At 42.7% G+C, this 18830-nt stretch overlaps 1 protein-coding gene across 3 annotated transcripts; it reads left to right on the top strand.

Moving 5' to 3' along the window:
• The first annotated feature begins 4899 nt into the window (after positions 1-4899).
• LOC124074834 (zinc finger MYM-type protein 4-like) lies at positions 4900-18821 on the top strand. 3 transcript variants are annotated; one of them, XM_046418133.1, is made up of 27 exons: positions 4900-5249; positions 6558-7230; positions 8003-8164; positions 8461-8522; positions 8714-8866; positions 9237-9475; positions 9712-9910; positions 10139-10342; positions 10811-10961; positions 11067-11182; positions 11335-11517; positions 11933-12083; positions 12216-12388; positions 12491-12635; positions 12753-12857; positions 12977-13014; positions 13319-13454; positions 13770-13882; positions 14036-14261; positions 14430-14660; positions 14893-15002; positions 15186-15363; positions 15563-15714; positions 15897-16011; positions 16118-16366; positions 16677-16803; positions 17281-18821. In XM_046418133.1, exons 1-27 carry the CDS (start codon positions 5172-5174, stop codon positions 17513-17515), a joined length of 4704 nt encoding a protein of 1567 aa, XP_046274089.1. In that variant the 5' UTR covers positions 4900-5171; the 3' UTR covers positions 17516-18821. The 3 variants fall into 3 exon arrangements, with proteins under 3 accessions (XP_046274089.1, XP_046274088.1, XP_046274090.1); XM_046418132.1 differs by having other exon boundaries at positions 8711-8866; XM_046418134.1 differs by lacking the exon at positions 4900-5249 and adding an exon at positions 5256-5592 and having other exon boundaries at positions 8711-8866.
• Positions 18822-18830: the final 9 nt, after the last annotated feature.

Raw genomic sequence — 18830 nt, 5'->3', positions numbered from 1 at the left:
TTTTGTTGTTTTGTGTTTCTTCAGTTCAGAGTTAACTCTGTTTAAACTTATAATATTGAAAAAGTTAGTTTAGTAGTTTAAAATTAAGCTTGTCATGACAAAGAACAAATAGGTATTTAAAGTAAACTAAAGAGAGAGTTTTACTTGACTTAGCATGTTGTACGTTGTTGACAAACTCCAGGTGAACACTGAGCAGTTGGATTAACTCAGCCTAACAGCTCAGCCTGGCCGCTGACTTGCCTCAGTGCTCCTGCTCTGAAGAGCCCCGAGGCCTGTCCAGTTTACAATTAAGGGTAAAGGTGCAGTGTTTCCGCTGCTGGATCACACTTGTATCCTGAGGGTTGGCTGTCAACCCTGGAGGAGGTCCAGGCTGGAGGGAGCAAGACGATACGAAGGAGTCTGAAGACACAAATCGCACAAGGGAGGTTGAATGTGGGTCAGTTTGGAGTTGTCTGAGCTGCTCTGTAATGGCTGATAGCAGCCAGATACTCAGATCGGTGACTAAAGTAAATACCTGAGTGGAAGAACTCAGATGTTGTCACACAAGGTACAAGTGGTCACTTGGTAGTTCAATGCCAACGGAAATGATTTGTGTGTGATCTTCGGACTTTCATAGATACCAGATTTCAGCCTGACTCAACATATTCAGAATATTTTTATGTTGTACTGAAACTAATTATTATTTTTAATATGGATTGATCATAGTTATTTTCCTGATTATTTATTGTCTGGTTTGTATAATTTATGAAAAAAAAAATCCTGCGATTAAAGTGACAACTTCAAATGTCGTTTGGTCCAATCATTAGTGTAAGCTTCAACATTATTCACCATGAAGTGTTTCAGACATGAAACATGACTAGCATCACATTTTTTGATAAGCGATTAATCAACTTACTCAACTAATTGTCAAATTATCAAAGTTCAGACTTTGTATGAAGTAACAAAATCCAAATACTCAAGTAGCTAAGATTGGTATTAAAGTACAATACACACAGTATTTTAGACACATCTTTTGACAAAAAGTAGGAAACCATTAAACAGCCGAGGGTTTCTTAGCAACAGTGAGCTACGTGCATCCAACAGTTTCATAGTGCATAACAGTTGACCACTGAGTGAGGGCTGGGGTTAGAGAGGTTCATTGCATTGTGTCTACATTTCCTGGATGTTCAAACAACACTCAGTTAGCCCCGTCCGTTTACCACCTGTCCCCTCCATCTGTAAACTGACCTGGGGAAGAGGGAAAGGGAGAGGAGCTAAAGAAGGTGGTGTCCACCTGACCAACCCAAGTCATTCATCATTCATGGACATGCATCATTGATGGTGTCCGCTGCCCACAGGTAGTGCAGTATAATCCCCTCTCCATTCATTCCACCCCCCACCCCATGGCCTGTAGACACACACGGATCCAGGTCTGTGTAGTCAATCGCTTCACCTGCAAGAGAAACATTCAGTATCTGTCTGTATATCTGTAGGGCCACACAGTTACATCGACTTTAACTACCAGGTAAACTCTCCTCCAGGTGTGACACAGACTCAGACGCTGATGAGTGGCACCACTGGAGCTGCGCCCCCAACAGTCGTGCTCGGTTTCGGCATGGACCTCAGTGGACTATGGCATCAGAGAGCTGTCCATACGAGCAGAGCCTTGGTTCAGACGTATCTGCTCACCAGCTCTGTACACCCTCAAGCCCCAGCTGGAGGAAGTAGGGGGACCCCTCTGAGGCTGCCCTCACTGGTAGCCAAAGGGCCTCACAGGCAGAGCCGCGTGGCTCGTCTCAGGTGAGCTGCACATCAAATTTCAGCTGGAAGGATTTCACAGAATTTTTCTTGCTGACAAAAAATGTTTTCTATGGAGGTAATTTTTAAAAGCATTTAGATTTGTTTAAGGACATAAATTATCTCTGTGTTTCTTTGTTTTCAGTTGTGTTTCCCTGAGTCTAATCTGTCTCCATTAATAGTTTTTTCGACCACTGATATCTAATTCTAATTGTATCTAAGTATAAATCTCCAGCAAGCATCTTGTTGGTTTAGCATAACATACAAACAAACAGAGGGAAACAGCGAACGTGAATGTCCAGCAGCATCTGTAAAGCTATGCTAAATCTCATATGTGCAGTCGATATAAAAACTAAAGTGCAAAACCAGATGTGATTTTGTAAGGAGTTGGATCTAAGCTTAAGAAGTGCTAGTAGGTGCATTTTGTTGACTTGCTGTTTCCCTCTACTCCCCCTACTTCCTGTTTGAATGTGATTAATCGTCTGTATGTCATCTCCACTATCCCATCTCCACTGCCGCCGCTATTCATTTCACCAAAAGTGCCTGTCAAAGTGCAGCTTCAACGCTTGACTGGAATTACAGTGTAATTGTTTCCTCTCTGGTCTGTCCCACTTTGATAGCATAATGTAGGCTACTTCTATGACCCCCCTGGTTTGCTTTGAGTACAGAAGGCCAGGGACCAGTGTGTCATAAATCTCAGGTGTGGAAGCTGATCCATCACCTGATGCAGCACACACAACAGCTTCACTCAGAGGAGGGAGAAACCTGAGTGAGGCACACATAAACAAACAAATGTCCCTTGCTGTCTAGTATTTTATGGCCTCCGCTCACCCAAGCAGAGAAGGTTTTCAGTAACCACCCAATAAATGAAGAGGAAGGATTATTTGTTTGACTTGGTAGTCACGATAGCTGCTTGGCTCTACAGATAGCAATGTCGGCCAATGAGTTCACCTCTTTGGGCCAAACTGGAAATATTTAAACAGTCATTAAGATTTGGAAAAGACATTCTTGGATCCCAGAGAATGTACCTCACGACTTTCCCTTGAAGCGCCCTCATGAGACTGAGTTGTCTGATTTCACTGTCCTCACCAGTAAGCCAAATTTTTGTTTCTCACCAAATATGTGGAAAACTAAACTAAAACTAAGACCTAAAGTAAGAGCAATGCTTTTATTGATAATAATATATATTCCTGAAACTGCTTGTACCACTAACCCCTCCAATGCTGTCTCTCTCTTTTTACTCTGCCTGTCTTCACAGCCTCAGTGAGCCATCCCTCCTCACCCCAAATGAGGGATTCTCCAGCAACCTTCGTCCCAGTGTTTCACACAAACGACCTCCACCTCCTTCTTCATTTCCCAAGTCATCAGTCCTGCTCCCCTACAAAACCTGCCACCCATCCCGGACCACCCAGCCCTGTGAGCAGCAGACCCCCCAGCAGGTCCAAAGCTGCATCAGACCCGCTTTTATTCACTTTTCCCAGGCCATCCAGCCCAGCTCAAAGCCAATACCAGTGAGGCGTCATTCACACAACCCGGTCCTGACCACAGAGATGGCACAGGGTGACCTCCGACCTTCAGTGATGCAGTATCGTAACTCATCATTTCAGGGGGAGCCGTTGTCTATCATTGGGAAGCCCTGCCTTCCGACCTGCAGTCAACACCCCCCAGTGGTTGCTGCCGCCGGTCCAGCTCGCACTCAGCTCCACGTGTTTCTGCCAACAGAGGCTGAGGGAGAGGAGGTAGACAGTGAATCTGTGGATGAGGGCTTCATGGATGAGTTGGACTATAAGATAACTTCTCTGAAGCTGCAGCAGGGGGCACCAAAGACAGTTACATACCACTAAACAGATGTTTCCCATGGCTGTGCTATGTGGCTAAAAGTACATGGAAAGCCCTGTTTGCAAACATTTTGTGTATTTTGGGTCTGGTGCTGTTTTTTATTATTTGATTTGTTCAAAGCAAAGGAAATCTTAATAATTCAGCAAACACTTAGAATTCAGTATCAGCTGTTTGGGGAAGCCCTTTTCCTGCTAAAATGTGACAAAATGACCCATCAATTCCTTAAAGTTTGGTGCGGAGGAACTTGACCGAGAGCCCTCAGTCCATCTACACGTTTGGGATGAACTGTAACGCAGACTGTGAGCCAAGCCTTATCACCTGACATCAGTGTTGGAACCCATTAATGGTGTTGTGGCTAAATGGGAGCAAATGTCTGTCGACAGTTTCCAAAGTATAGAGTGGAGGCCATTGTAGCAACATGTTAAAGTGTGAAATCTTGGAATGAAGTGTTCAACAATCACATATATGTGGAATGTTCAGCTGTCCACATACTTTTGGTCATATTGTGCATGTCTTAATGCAGCTTGGATGTTCAGATTAATAAGGGTTTCTTAGTACATTACATTTTCAGTGTCTCCAGCCTAAAGATGAGGGCATTTACATTACAATTGAGAACCAGAGATTTTAGTATATTTTGTAGTAAATTAATGTAGTTTGTATCATTGCTACTCCTGTTGAAGTCACAATCTTGTAGACAGCTCTGCAAATCATAAGCAGAGTTTTGGTATTAAAGCATGTGTTCATGTAAATACAGTATGTTGTGCACATTTAATTTGGGCTTCATTGTTCTTCTTCTTCTTTGTGTTTATCAGCAAATCACAAGCCAATGAAGTTGGCTTGCCACCCCATTCTAGATACAATACGCGTTGGATATCAGACAGAATCGAATGCTGACTTAAAGGAAAAGTTCACCCAAAATGAAAACGCATTGTCATTATCTACCCACCCCCACGTAGATGGACATCTGGGTGACGTTTCTTTGTTCACAAAACATTTCCGGAGCTTCGCAGCAAAACTGCATTTCAGCATTCTCCTAACAAACGGAGAAGCTGGTGACTTGTTTTAAAATGTAAAAAAGACAACAAATAAAACAAACAAATAAACTTTTAAATAAACTTTTTTTTTACTGGACTGAATTCTGTATGTTGGGCAAAGTCTGTGTCAGCACAACTCCAAAACATGTTATGTGGGGGCTCTACTATCAAGTTTATGGAAGGAGGGATTATTATCAATGTCATTTCTTATTTTTTGCTAATTGTGTTTTATAACACTTGGCCTTTTATCTTACTGAAAGCGGCGCACGTAACATCAGTGGGGGTGATAGCGAGCGACCGAGGTTTGGTTACTGCCAAAAAGTCAACAAATGAAGAAGACGCCGCTCCGCAACAAGACAGTCTGGACGCAATTAATGTAGCAGGGTATCAAGAAAGAACATGGAAACTAGTCCACGGCTGCAGAGCCTATTTTAAAAGTTTCATTTTATTTTTCAACCCGGAGACGGTTCTGAAAGTTGTTTTGGAGCGTCTTTGGCCAAATCCAGGGATTTTGGAGCAAACATGGCGGCTACGGAAACTGGCGATGGACACCAACGTCTGGCCACCAATCAAGTCCTGTCTGCCCAAGTCGTTGGCGCGGTAACATTCTGCACGTTGTCACGGCTGTTTACTGCACATTCCTGTTAACATTATCATATGAAGACCTTGGTAACATCCAGCAAAACCCTAACCCGAGCAGTTCTTACACGTACATCGTGATTAGTTGTTGTGGTGTGTGGAAATACATGTATATGTTTGACGTTACGCGATAAAGGCTGGCTAATCCTGGCGAGCTAGCGGACAGGCAGAGAGGTGTGCAGATATGCAAGCGGGCTAGCCGTAGCTTAGCGAACGATGAGCTAATTCTCTTATTTATAGGTCATGTAATTTGTCAACATATCACCATAACATGGCTGAACTAAAGGAAGCGGCTCAGGCTCAGGTAAACGAACCCCTCATTTCCAAAGTGGAGTTTGGCTGCAGCTGTTTGATAAGCGGTGTTGCATTAGTAACGCTAGTTGTGTTTACATTGCAAGAGCGGTGTTGCTATGTCAGAAACAAGCTAACTAATGTGGCGTTGTCTTCGTGAAAATAACGTTTAAATATCGTTTAATTAACGCTCAACTGCCAATGTGTGCAAACGTATGCTAATATCAGTTTATACTTTTATGATCCTCTACTATTTTTATACATGCATGTCTGTGGCTATGATTACATATAGGCTAGCCCAGTGGCAAAGTTAAGTGCAGCTTTTAAACGGGCTCATTGCAGGACTAGATTTTGTGCAGTGGGAATGTAAAGTAATCGTGAAACCTACTTTTCTAGTAAAAACTAAAACTGCCTATTTATCCATGACGCTGTCATTGCAGCTGATTACCACAATCATCACCTTCCACCACTATGCTATGTGTATAGCCTCTATAGCAGCATATTGTACAGTGTTTGCTTATAACTCTTTTTGTTTTTCAAACTGTTTTGCACACTTTTGCTTTTTGCACTCTATTCTGTGCTTGTGAGCTGTCATGACAAATGAATTTCCCCGCTGTGGGATCAATAAAGTTGATCTTATCTTATCTTAAATGTCTGTTATATGACCGCATTATGTAAAGTTTGAAACAAAAAAAATGGTTGTGTGTATACACATAGTCAAGTGTTGTGAACTTTTATAATAGAAATTTGTGTTAATCTCTGAAAAAAGTGGGCAAATAGCATTAAGTTTAATAAGCATTAAATTGTCTTTCAGTTTAGATATCCACAAGGCAACTGTCAAGGACAGATATTGTGACACGATGTAGCTGACAAAATTTATTACAGAAAAACTTATTGTCGCACTTGCAATATTGTGATAACAAAAATATCAGTGTTGTGGCTTTGCAGAGAGTGCTAATTGCTTATTGTGTGACACAGGTAACGGAGGGGACAGGCGGAGATTCCCTGGAAACTGTTTCAGAGCCAGGAGTATCAGTGGATGTGGGAGACCCAGAGCTTGTTCATGGACCTTCTCCTAGACACTCTGAACATGGAAAGGAGGATAACTTTGCTGCTGAAAAAGTAACTGAAAGTAACAAAACTGATTATAATGGAGCCAAGGCCACTGTGGGGCCCTCTCCTGTAAATCCTTGTCCTTCAGAGTCGTCTTTCTCTGCAGAAGAGGCAGTCAGCACAGTTTTGGTTCAAGGTGGTGAGCCAGAAAGCACGTCAGAGACTGAGAAAGAGGGTACTGAGGTGAAAGCCGAGGAAGACTTTGAGTTAAATGAAGAAAATGTGGCAGTAAAGGACCACAGTTTAAAGGAAAGTCCTGCAGAAACTGACGTCAGTGAGGACTCAAATATGGACAAAACATCTGACCACAACAAGGAAATAACAAACACAGGTGTAAAGAAGGACCCAGACATCGACACACAACAGGAACTGGTGTCTGCACCCGGTAAATTGAGGGTTTCTACAATGGACGACCTTGATGAGATGATGGACATTGGTACAGTGGATCAGATGGAACAGGAAGCTCAGATGAAAGAGGAGGAACACAGCAGTTTGATGGATGTGGATAGCAGCTGGTCGCCTGCCATTTCAAACACAGGTTTGCTGCTCTGTGATTTTAATCTCTTTAATCTCATGTTCATGATGCAGAGAAACATTTACAGTTTACTGATGCGAAAGAAAAAACATGTTTTGTAGGAAAAGAGATAGACATATAATCTGTACTTACTGATGAACTGGACATTCCTCATCTCACCTGCCTCCACTGTAGCTGTTTAAGGTGCAAAAAACCAAAAAACTCAAAAGGCTTCTATTAAAGTCAGTGTGTGGTTTGTCCATTCTGGGCTACTGCAGAAACTTGGAAGAGGTCCCACTCCTTATGTAGATATAAAAGGTTCATTCTAAACATAAGGATTCTCTGTTTTCACATGATTATACATTAATGACAATATAATTCTGTATATTCAATTTCTGCTCCTTAAATCCTTTAGACTGGAGCTTTAAGGTAAAGGCTCTGATGATCTGTTTTTCCACACACTGAGGGGACCTCACACATGGAGAATCTGAACTTAAAACTGGTTCTTGCCACGATTTGCTGTAATTTTATTTTCTCTGTGCAAGAGACATGAGTCATACATTTCAAGCATTTTTGTTTTTTGTCACTTTATCCATCATGGTTTTTAAGTAGAAGTGACAGGCGTTTGTTCAGGTTCATTCGGACATGACAGTGATAATAAACATGCAGTCATGTTCACGTAACTGTCGTCACTCTGTCAGGGTCACGGGGCGAACTACAGAAATACAAGCTGCTCTGCTGCTTCAAAAGCTCTACAGAATCCCACTGATTTATATATTTAAAATTCCCCACACAGCCTCATTGGCAGAGGACAGTAACTCAGTTATGGAGGAAGCTGATGTCAAGCCCACTGTAATACCACCACCCACAGAGGAGGACCAAGTGGAGGACATGAAAGCAGCATCGGACTCGGTGCAGTCGAGGTCGTCTCCATCATCTGAAGCTACGGCAGGTACAGGTGAGTGTCCTCAAAGGCGAATGGGGGTTTTGGGCTACTGAAATCAGAACTGGTAGTTCTGGAGCATCTTAAGCTTGATATTTCCTTACACCCTATAGTTAAAACGTAGCTGGTGTTGGTTAAATTTTGATTTTGAATTTCTGGATGTCCATTGGAAGACCATTTGATTACATTGCTTATTTCTCTGCCACTGGTGTAATGGATGAGGATTTTCTACATTTATTTATTTTCTTCATGACTCACTTGGTGCTCTTATTCACAGCGAACCAATTAACATGTTGCTCGTGTTCCTGTAGGAAGGGACAGTTCATCTCCAGCAGCTACGATCAACGGGATGAAAGTAGTTAAGCTAAACACTGTAAGTATAAGCCAGAAAAGCTGCCTCAGGGTGACACGTTTGGGGTTAAAGCTGCTTGTATCTGCACTGTTCAGCTGTTCTAGTTTAATATAGTTTAAGAACAAAAGAAAACTGTTGGCTGTAATGTCACCCTGTTAGCTGAACAGCATCAGTTAATGTTGTGGTTGTTTTTTCTTTTTTCTGTATTGGAGGAACAGTTAAATGATCCCTCTCAGCCAATCAAGTCTTCTCTTTCACCACCTTTGGTGAAAGTGAAGGATGAGCCTGCAGATGATGAGTACGAACAAGCCCTAATATCCTCTACATCTACAGCAAGCGTGAAAGATGAGCCCAATACTGCAAAGGTAGGATGCACATCGTTTTGTGAAGATTTTAAAAGCTAAGCCCCTCTCAGACATTTCACTTTTTGTGTTAATGCAATGGAAACTTGAAGAGCTCAGAGTTTGTTGACAGTGCTAACAAAGAGAGTGACTGAAGTGTTAGCTTGGAAGTTTTGAGCTTAGTGGGGAAAGATGATTTTATTATACAATTAAAAATTAATTTCCAGATTTGCTGGTTGCTGTTCTCCAGCTTAACTCAAGAGGCAAAGTCGAAATGTTATATTCTGAACGTTTCATCGTGGTAATGTTCTAAAGCACAAAACCAATCCTGGTGCTGCATTGCATCCACAAATGTTGTCTTCTGGCCTCTGCCTCACCGTTCTGCTGTTGACAGGACGACTTGAGGATTGGATCGGTCTTCTCTGTGACCCCCACTGTCGAATCACAGACGCTGCCCACCATCAACCCGTCAATGTTGCACATGTCCTGTTCCCACTGCAAGAAGAGCCTGATGAAGGGACAGACCGCTTTCCAGAGGAAGGGCTCCCCAGCTCTCTTCTGCTCCACCTCCTGCCTCACCACCTCTCTGCCCGCGGTCAAAGAAACCATTAAGATCTGCCACAACTGCCAAAAGTGAGTTCATCGGGGAAAAACATAATCTCTCTAGACTTGAGAATGTGTTGTTTTGTCCAAGTTCTCTGTCCATGCAGTAAATAAAGCTGCCTTACCTTGCTTTGCCTTAGACAGTTAAGGAAATGCAGAGTATTTGATTCTATGTATGATTAACTTAATTTTGTCGGAGTTCATGACCCAGATGAGCTGTTCCTGAATGTACCCACGTTGATGTCACCTCCTTGTCTTTGTCTCAGGTTGATCTTTCGGCCTCAGGACGTCATCCTGGCTCCAGATGCTAAAGGAACCATGAAGGAGTTCTGCAGCCAGAACTGCCTGACCGCCTTCAACTACAAGAAACATGCCGCCAGCTACAGCATGTCCGCCGGCGCCAAAAAACCACCGCAACCAATAGCACCGCAGCCACTCTGCAGCATGTGCACCAGATACTGCATTGTAAGGCTGCAACTAGTGATCATTTTCATTAACAGTAAATCTGCCAGTTGCTTTCTCGATTAATTGAGTAATAGTTTTGTCTAAAAAGTGTGCGTTAAATTCCTGTATATAAGAACACAGAAGCAGTACACACAACCTTTTTCCACACTGAACCTGTGAACTACACACACTACAAGTGAAAGAATTCATCTCTGGAATAAGAAACACTGTTTGCCGTCCCTCCTGCAGAGCAAACACGAGGTGATCCTGAGCGGTGCTGTCCATAAGCTCTGCAGCGACGCCTGCTTTAAACGTTTCCGAACGGTAAACAACCTGTCCATGGCCGGCTGTGCAAACTGCGGCTCCTACTGCCACAACAAACCCCTGATGCTGAAGATGGAAGGCAGCAACAAAACTGTGTGCAATGCAGAGTGTTTGGCCAAGTACAAAGAGGTATGAAATTAAAGTTAAAAGAAAGACGCTCACGGGTATTCGAGTCACACTGGTGCAGATTACACCCAGTGTATGTAGTCCGTATGGCGAGGCAAGTATTATTGTCCACATGGGGAGATTTGACTTGGACTCTACAGACTTTCAACACATGCAACACCAGCAGACATTGGCAGGTACACACATTAAATTAACAATACACACTCTGCGGTATCAGTCGTTTTGTGGTTTTGCACTGCAGTACAGCCTCTGTCACCTCTGCTACAGGCACAAGGGTATTAAACCAGTTCACTGTGCACCGCAGAGTTCTGTATGTGAACCCCCATGTCGTCAGTTCATCCGTTCAGCGTGAGCATTAATGTTGCAGGTTCTGCAGAGAGGCAGAATGAGTCGTGTGAGTTCACATAATGACAAAACCACACTGTCTGTCCAGCTAAGCATTTCTTTTCTTTCCCCCAAACCTCATCATAGAAAACTAAGACAAACCAGCCTTGTACGATGTGTCGCACCTCTCGGTTGCTGGCAGACATGGTTGACAGCAAGAACAGCGATGACTCGGTGAATCTCTTCTGTAGCAGCAGTTGTGTGATGGCGTTCAAGGTCCAGACTGTCAGTGCCTCAGGTACCAGACAACATGTTTTTGGGACTGTTTTTTTGCTGTTGGCATTAAGCACTACACTTTTAAACATGTGTTTCTTTTAAATAAAACTTCCTTCATTTTCCACAGGTGCTCGGTTGAATTGTGACAGCTGTGCGAAAAACACAGTGCCGGCCTACCACCTGGCCATGTCGGACACCTCCATCAGGAACTTCTGCACTCTACCTTGTGTCATGGCTTTTCAGGTACGAGGTTTCATAATGCTGCTGTCAGATGATATTGGAAATCAAAAGTTTGTGTACTTTATTTGAATGGGAGCACTCGATGGGGTGGGGACGAATAGTTGACAGTCGTGGTTTAAATATGGAGGGTTGAATGCACACGCTTTCACTTTCAGGAGAAGTTCAAGAAGTCCCAGAATAAGGTGAACGTTTTCACCAAGTTACCCATCGGATCCACCCAAATCCAGGCCATCACTCCTGTCCAGCCTCAGCGAGATGTGCCCAAAGAACCACAGAAACTGAACTGCTCGCAGTGCAACCGCCTCATAACCTTTAAACCTGAACTCATCCAGATCAAGGTAATTTGTGTGTGTTATTAAAAACGAGAGAGTGACTTCTTTAACGCACTGATCAGATGACAGTTTGACATTTGTGGAATTCAATCTATTATATGATGAATTTAAAGCTATAGTCCTGCCCATAACTTTTATTCAATTTGTTTAAAAGAAAGAGAAATAAAAGGATTCATATGCTTTAAAGGTGAGACATTTTCTGCTGTCTGTTGAGTTTATTTTATGTAGATTTTGAAAAGTAACTGATAAATATTTTTGAAAAGTGAAAATGGAATTTCTGTGGTGGCAGAATGAATTTTTAATTGGGTAATAACAAACCGCTTTCCTTTAGTAACAGCAATTTTTGTATTTAGATTTGACGGACATAATAACATTTCTGCGTACGGCTGATTTATCGTTTATACCAACTCTGTGAGTGCAGGACAAGATGGTTTTCGTGTGTAGCGTGGACTGTTCGCTCGAATTCAAGAAAGCCAACTTTGTGACATCGCTGTGTGAATACTGTAAGATGGAGAAGATCACCAGAGACGCCAAGAGGATTAACAACAAGGACTGCTTCTTCTGTAGCGACGGTAAGCAGATGTCGGAATAACCCATGGAGTAACGATGGGTTTTCTACCTTAGTTTCTCTGGACATGTACCATCAAAGCTTATAATTATGTGAAAGTTCTATTACCTAGAACCGATCCTCTCCCTCCCCGCAGGCTGTAAGCTCCTCTTTCGACACGATTTGACTAAAAACTGGGGGAAACACTGTCACTCCTGCGTCTACTGCCACTCCGTGTCCAAGAAGCTGGTGACGGCGCAGTATGGAGGCTCGACCGAGGAGTTCTGCTCTGAGGACTGCAGGTCCAGATACACCATGCTCTTCTGCCACGTAAGCAAGAATCAGTCTGGTTAGAAGTTACACTCAGGCAGTGGTGGTGATGATGATCTTGCTCAGGCCCAGGTAAGCTTTGTCTCACTGTTTTTCTCTCAGGTTGCAAAGTGTGACACCTGCAGCCGCAAAGGGAAACTGAAGCAGAGTCTCGCCATGCTGGGAGAGGTCAAACACTTCTGTGACTTGACTTGTCTGCTGCAGTTTTGCTGTGAAAATCAGGCCACACAGGGTGAAGTCTGCAAAGGTGTGTTATATTGTTGTCATTTCAAGTTTTGTTTTAATGTGTTGTGGTTTTTAATCCTGACTTTTTAATTAATATGTCAAGAAACTGATCAGCATACTGACTTTGTTTTTTTTCTTGGATCTGCAGGCACAGGGGAGGCCACACCTGTCATCGCCAACGTCGTCTCGCTTGCAGGCCCTCTGACAGGAAAATCCAATGCATCTGACCAAGCAGTCCAGCAAAGTACACAGCAACACACACACACACACACAGAAATACACAAGTATTTATATACTGTGTAACTTACAGTGTGTTCATTCAACCATTTGTTACTGTAAACATTTCATCCTCTGTCTCCACAGGCACAGTCTCTAACTTTCCACCAAAGAGCTCTGGAAATGTAAGTTGTTTGCATGTAAGATGTGTCTTATATAGAAACTTTTATTTATACAGACAGGTGACTAATTAAAGGATGTTTATATAAAGATGTATTCTTCAGTTCAGTAGAAGATAATTTGAAGTGAATTGATTTTTTTGTTATGAATCACAAAAATCCTGAGCGGTTTAACTGTCAGTCTGTGTCCGGTGTGAAGAACTGAGTTATTGGTGCAGTTGGTACAGCCAGAACATGCCTTTAGAGACAACCATCGGTGAGATTGAGGCTCATTGTTTGTACATTTGTTGTCATTTTGTCGGTCCCTCAGATCAGTATTCAGACGGACGCAGTGAAAACTCACCCTCCAAAAATCCTGAAGAACAAAGCCCTGTTGTGTAGACCGCTGGTGCAGAACAAAGGGGTCTCTTGTAGAACACAGACAGTCGATGGCGAAGCACAAACAGGTAAAAGCAGCTTCTGGATACCCAGTGCTTCAATGGTAAACGACATCTCAGCTCTACAGTCTGCTGATGACCTGCAGGGACCAGCTGCAGATTTCACTGAGATGTTGTGTGTGTAGAAACTGAATCCACTGAGTCCAAGGAACGTATCCACTTTTGAATGTACTGACCCCAAAATTTTCCATGTCCCAACTGAATACTTGTCATGTCTTTATATCTCATTGAAGACACTATAATGTTGCCAGTGTTGAAACATTTGCTCAGTTTCAAATCCTCTTTTTATAAAACTCTGACATTGTTTATTTCTTCCTTCTCCAGATGACATTTTCCCTAAAGTCATGGTTGTTCCTGTCCCAGTGCCAGTGTATGTTCCTGTACCCATGAACATGTACACCCAGTGTACCCCCAGAACTGTGGGCCTACCATTACCAGTGCGTCAAACACTGCAGCCACCTCTGTTTTTGCTTTAGGGTTAATACAGCAACATTAGATCTAAATGGATCATATCAGTCTCAGGAACGGTTCATAATCAGTAACTGCGTCTTCATTACAGATCCTCATAGGCTGTTCTTCCTCTGCCACAGGTGCCTGTGCCCATGTTCCTTCCTGTGACAATGGACAGTGCTGAACGCATCGTGGAAACCATCCAGGAGATCAAGGAAAAGATCCCGTCTGACCCCTACGAAGCAGAGCTCATCCTCATGGCTGAGATGGTTGCAGAACAAGATGAGAAAGATGACAAAAAGGAGAGACCAAAGGAGAAAGTGGTGGAGAAGGAGACAGTGAGACAAGAAGCATCTGCTCCAGATGGTAAGGCAAACCATATTCATAGCTTTTTGGAAGTTTAAGAATGGGTGGAAACATTTTAGTTACTTTGCTTTGTGGAAATTTGGAATGTGGAATGTGTGGTGTTTTTCACTGTCTTACAATATGAGAAAATGTATCACATGGGATGACGGGTTCCTCTCATGTTTACAGACCGCACCAGTAACTACAGCGATGACTTGGACACAGACGACTTAGCCAGTTTCCTCAACAACTGGGAGGAAGCCTCCTCAGATGCCGGTCTCAGGTCTCCCAGTCAACTGTACTCCCATGAGAAGCTCAACCCGAACTTGGACATCCCTGTGGGCGTGTCCAGCGAGTCTTATGCAGAGGCCCCACCTCCAGCAACGCCTCCCATGGACATCGAAGCTGATGTCACTGTTGGTGAGGAGATGAGATGTTCGAACTTGTGCATGAACAAACTTCTCAATGTTCAGTGGTCATTTGAGTTTTATTCTCATCTTGACCCGTGTTTGAAGAGTCCAGTTGACGTTTTGCGTGTGCCCTCTGGAAAGAAAACATCAAGCCTTTATCCTAAATAATGCCAACTTCCTCATAAAACACCGGTTTGCCTTTGGGGTGCTTGGTCTAATGCTTAATGTGGTGCCATTACCAGAAATACTGGAGAAAACAGCTCGGCTCAGAGAGCATTCCCAGCGGTCCCCGAGCCCTCCACCTGCTGCTCCACGACGTCGACAAGCTCACAGGAAAGCCCGTGAAAAGAAGGTAACTTCCTGGGAAAAGGGATGAGCTGCTCCTTGTGCATTTGTTCTAAAAGACATTTATAGTTAGGATACTGGTAATAACCATCTGCGAGAGAGAGAATAGCTTGGGCTTGCTCATCACTTCTTTTTCTCACCCCAGTCATAGCCATGATGCAACTTCCTCTCTCTCTCTACTTTGCCTAAGGGTCGTAAGTCACAGCGGTTGTCTAAGGGAGCTGAAGCGTCCTCTCAAAAAGGCTCTTCGAACAAGGCCAAGGCTTTAGATGTCCCAAAGCTGAAGAGTCAGTATGGCGTCGACGCCTGGAAGCGATGGATCCAGTGGAGGCAAACTCAAACCAACCTAGAGAAGCCACGCTTCGGTTGTAAGTCTGGATGTACACTAAATTCAATCACTGAACTGACCATGATAGTTCCTTCACTTCAGATTGCTACAGAGAAAATCATCCTTTCACCCAGTCATCCTCACATATATCTTAGGACGGATTCTTTATATACAGTTTGACATTTTAATGACAAACCAACTCCTAAAGATAATTTGGGCTTCTTATATCTTGATTTCAGCTCGTCCCATGGAGTTGAAGGAGGATGTTCTTCAGTGCACCACTGCTGAGCTGAGCTATGGCCTGTGCTGCTTCATCAATGAGGTGAAACGACCAAATGGAGAGCCCTACTCCCCCGACAGCCTGTTCTACCTCTGCCTCGGTATTCAACAGGTAAGACCTTTTTCCACACAAGTAACCAGACCTGTTTTTTGTTGAAGAATAACTTGTTACTTGGCTGACGTTGCTTGATAACTGCTGAGAAGGTTGGTGCAGCAGCAAATTACTATAGTGAAATAAATATCTGCTCTTCTAATTGTTTGAAAATGACCCTGTAACCTTTTGCCTGTCTGTAGTACCTGTTTGAGAATGGTCGTGTGGAGAACATATTCATGGATCGGTTCTACAATAAGTTCTCCACTGAGTTCACTAACATGCTGAGGGGTTTCAAGCCGTCAATCACAGCAAGCGGTGAGTTCTGCATGTTTTTGCAGTTTTATTCTCTCAGTATTTCAGTTTGTCACAAATGTACCCACATTTGATTAGATTTATAGCGGGTCCATCTTCTCCTCTTCAGGTTATATTCATTCCCGTGTGGAGGAGGAGTTTCTGTGGGACTGTAAACAGTTGGGGGCGTACTCCCCCATCGTCCTCCTCAACACTCTGCTCTTCTTCTGCTGCAAGTACTTTGGCTTCACCACGGTGGAGCAGCACCGCCAGCTGTCCTTCGCTCATGTCATGCGCTGCACCAAAACCAACCAGAACTACACCAAGACCACCTTCCTGCGCTTCTACCCCCCAATATCCATAAATGACACGGAGTCAGGTACCATCAAGGCTGCATGTCAAAATGAAATGCTCTTTTTTCCCCTCATACCAAAAATGTTAAGCTATTAAAACACATGAGTAGTCTTAGTCTCAGAATCCCTGTGATTGCATTTTAACAGTCTGTCAAATTTTGTGCTTTTACAGGAATGTTTTGGAGGAGGCTGAGCAATGGGCATACAGAAATGTTTTGTGAAATAGTATTTTTAACCATGAGTTCTATGTCAAGTTGTGTTACCACAGCAGTTTACTGTTAAATGGATTATTCATATCAGAAATTGTGTGCTGTGTGTGTACTGTGTCCTCTTCAGATCCAGAGGTTCCAGCTAAGAGGCGTAAGGAGGAGGAGAGTAAAGAGGAAATCCTGGAGATGATGGAGAACACTGAGAACCCTCTCCGCTGTCCTGTCAGACTCTATGAGTTCTACCTGTCCAAGTGGTACGTATTGTACCACAATGAACAAACTTCTGTCTCTTCATGGTTGAACTTGACTTAAAGGTTAATTTTATCAGGCATAATTTTTCTGTAGTTGCGAGCCTTTAGCTTTTTCCACTGTTGAGCTCCCTTTACTATATGGGATTGATAGTATGGTGTTTTTTGTGGTATAAAGCTGTGGTGGAAGCATACTAAGAAAAAAGGGAAATGTTCAAGTCGGAAAGCTAAATGAGTACTAAAAGGGTACTGTGGGTTGATTTTGCCTGTTACTTAATTTTGGAAGAGCATTAGGAAGAGGAAGAGTATTGTTTAGAGACAGATAAGAATTTAAATCTTTTGACTGTCTCGTCCAACCAGTCCAAGAATCAAGGTTCATTTGTGATGGTTCTCTCTTAGCCTTAGGACTAAAATGATTGCTGCACATTGACCTCTTTAATTCCTTGGTCGCCATGATGTCATTAACAACTGTGTTCCATCCAGCTCTGAGTCAGTCAAGCAGCGCACCAACCTCTTCTACCTTCACCCCGAGCGCTGCTGCGTCCCCAACAGCCCACTGTGGTTCTCCTCCACTCCTCTGGATGACAGCACCATGGAGGCCATGCTCATCCGCATCCTCACCGTCAGAGAGCTGCACCTCACGACAGGAAAAGAGGAGCAGCAGAGCCCTGATGACCCACCATTTGTACCTGGAGAAGAAGATGGGGATTCAGAATGATGAAGAGCAGTTAAAACAGAAGTGACCTTTTATTGGTGCAGCACCTTGTTGTGTAAATGTTTGTAGATTAACTAAAATGTTCACGTAAAAACGGCACAATAAAGAGAAACGAGCAGAGTAAATCTCTCACATACATAACTGCAGTGTGCTAAACTGCACATAAAGTCATACTTCCTAAACCACATGTTGATCAGGATTTATAGAAGAGCTTCACACGCATGGTGTTTGTGTGGTTTGGACATGGAAGCGCTCAGCAGGAGACATTGTTGTATTTCTGTGTTTTCTCTGCTGAATAGTTACTTCTCAAGGATTATGCTACTTTCTTTCTTCCACATATTATGATTCCTTAAAGTCCTGTGCTTGTCTTTTATCAAAAGAATTACAATGAAAAGCCACTTTGATTCAGCGATTCCACCCCAGAAGAAAACTGAACGTTTATCTGTGATGAAGTTGATTGCCAACCATTGTGCTGAGTGGCAAACTTGTATTCGAGTTTAATTTTCAACGATGCATCAATTGCACGATTTGATGTCAATCTCTAAGTGAAATGAGATTCTTTACAGTTTTTACACCCTGATGTGTGCAGGAAAGTCATTCTTTTAGGAAATACACTTGACAACAAAATCATATCCAGTAATCATTTGAAATCACAGATTTGGTCATACCAAAGTGTGACATGATTGTCGATTTTTCCTTTATATCTACTGTTACAAGTGGTGTTCTGGAGGATTGTCCAACCTTCTCAAATGTTCAAAATAATATTCAACATAAACTCTTTTCTGTTCATCACATAATCTTGTTTTCAAAGGTTTAGTCACTCAATTGTGAGATTACAGAGTGGCCTTCCATTTTTGAAAATTTTTAAAAAATATATTTCCTGTCTCATCAATAGACATTGACAAATATTTATCACAAGTGTCCAGATGACACTGGGATTAAAAATGCCTTTGTAATTGCTACTACAGTGAAGAAAAGTATCTTTGAATGTAGATGATATCACTGTTTAAAGAAAAGCTGAAAGCTCCTATGCCATGTGGCAGAACCCCATCTTCTTGACTGAACAAAGAAATGAACAGAAGAGTTTGAGTGCTGAGTAACGTTTTTGATTATGTTGTTTCATCCAAGTTGTTGAGTTTTTGTAGAAAATGACCACGTTGTATAAAGAGAAATTAACGAAATACTGTCCGTTCATGTATATCTTGGTTATATTAACCCCCAGTCCCCAGTATGGCTGCCAATGCTCTGAGTATTTTCTATTGTATGTTTGTGTGTGCGCGTGTGTGTTTTTAATAAAAACATTTCAAAACATTGTTGT

Source organism: Scatophagus argus, chromosome 17 (genome assembly GCF_020382885.2).
Source record: "Scatophagus argus isolate fScaArg1 chromosome 17, fScaArg1.pri, whole genome shotgun sequence".
NCBI lineage: Eukaryota > Metazoa > Chordata > Actinopteri > Scatophagidae > Scatophagus > Scatophagus argus.
Note: the sequence above shows the minus strand (reverse complement) of the source record. Positions and strands in the feature narration are given on the sequence as shown.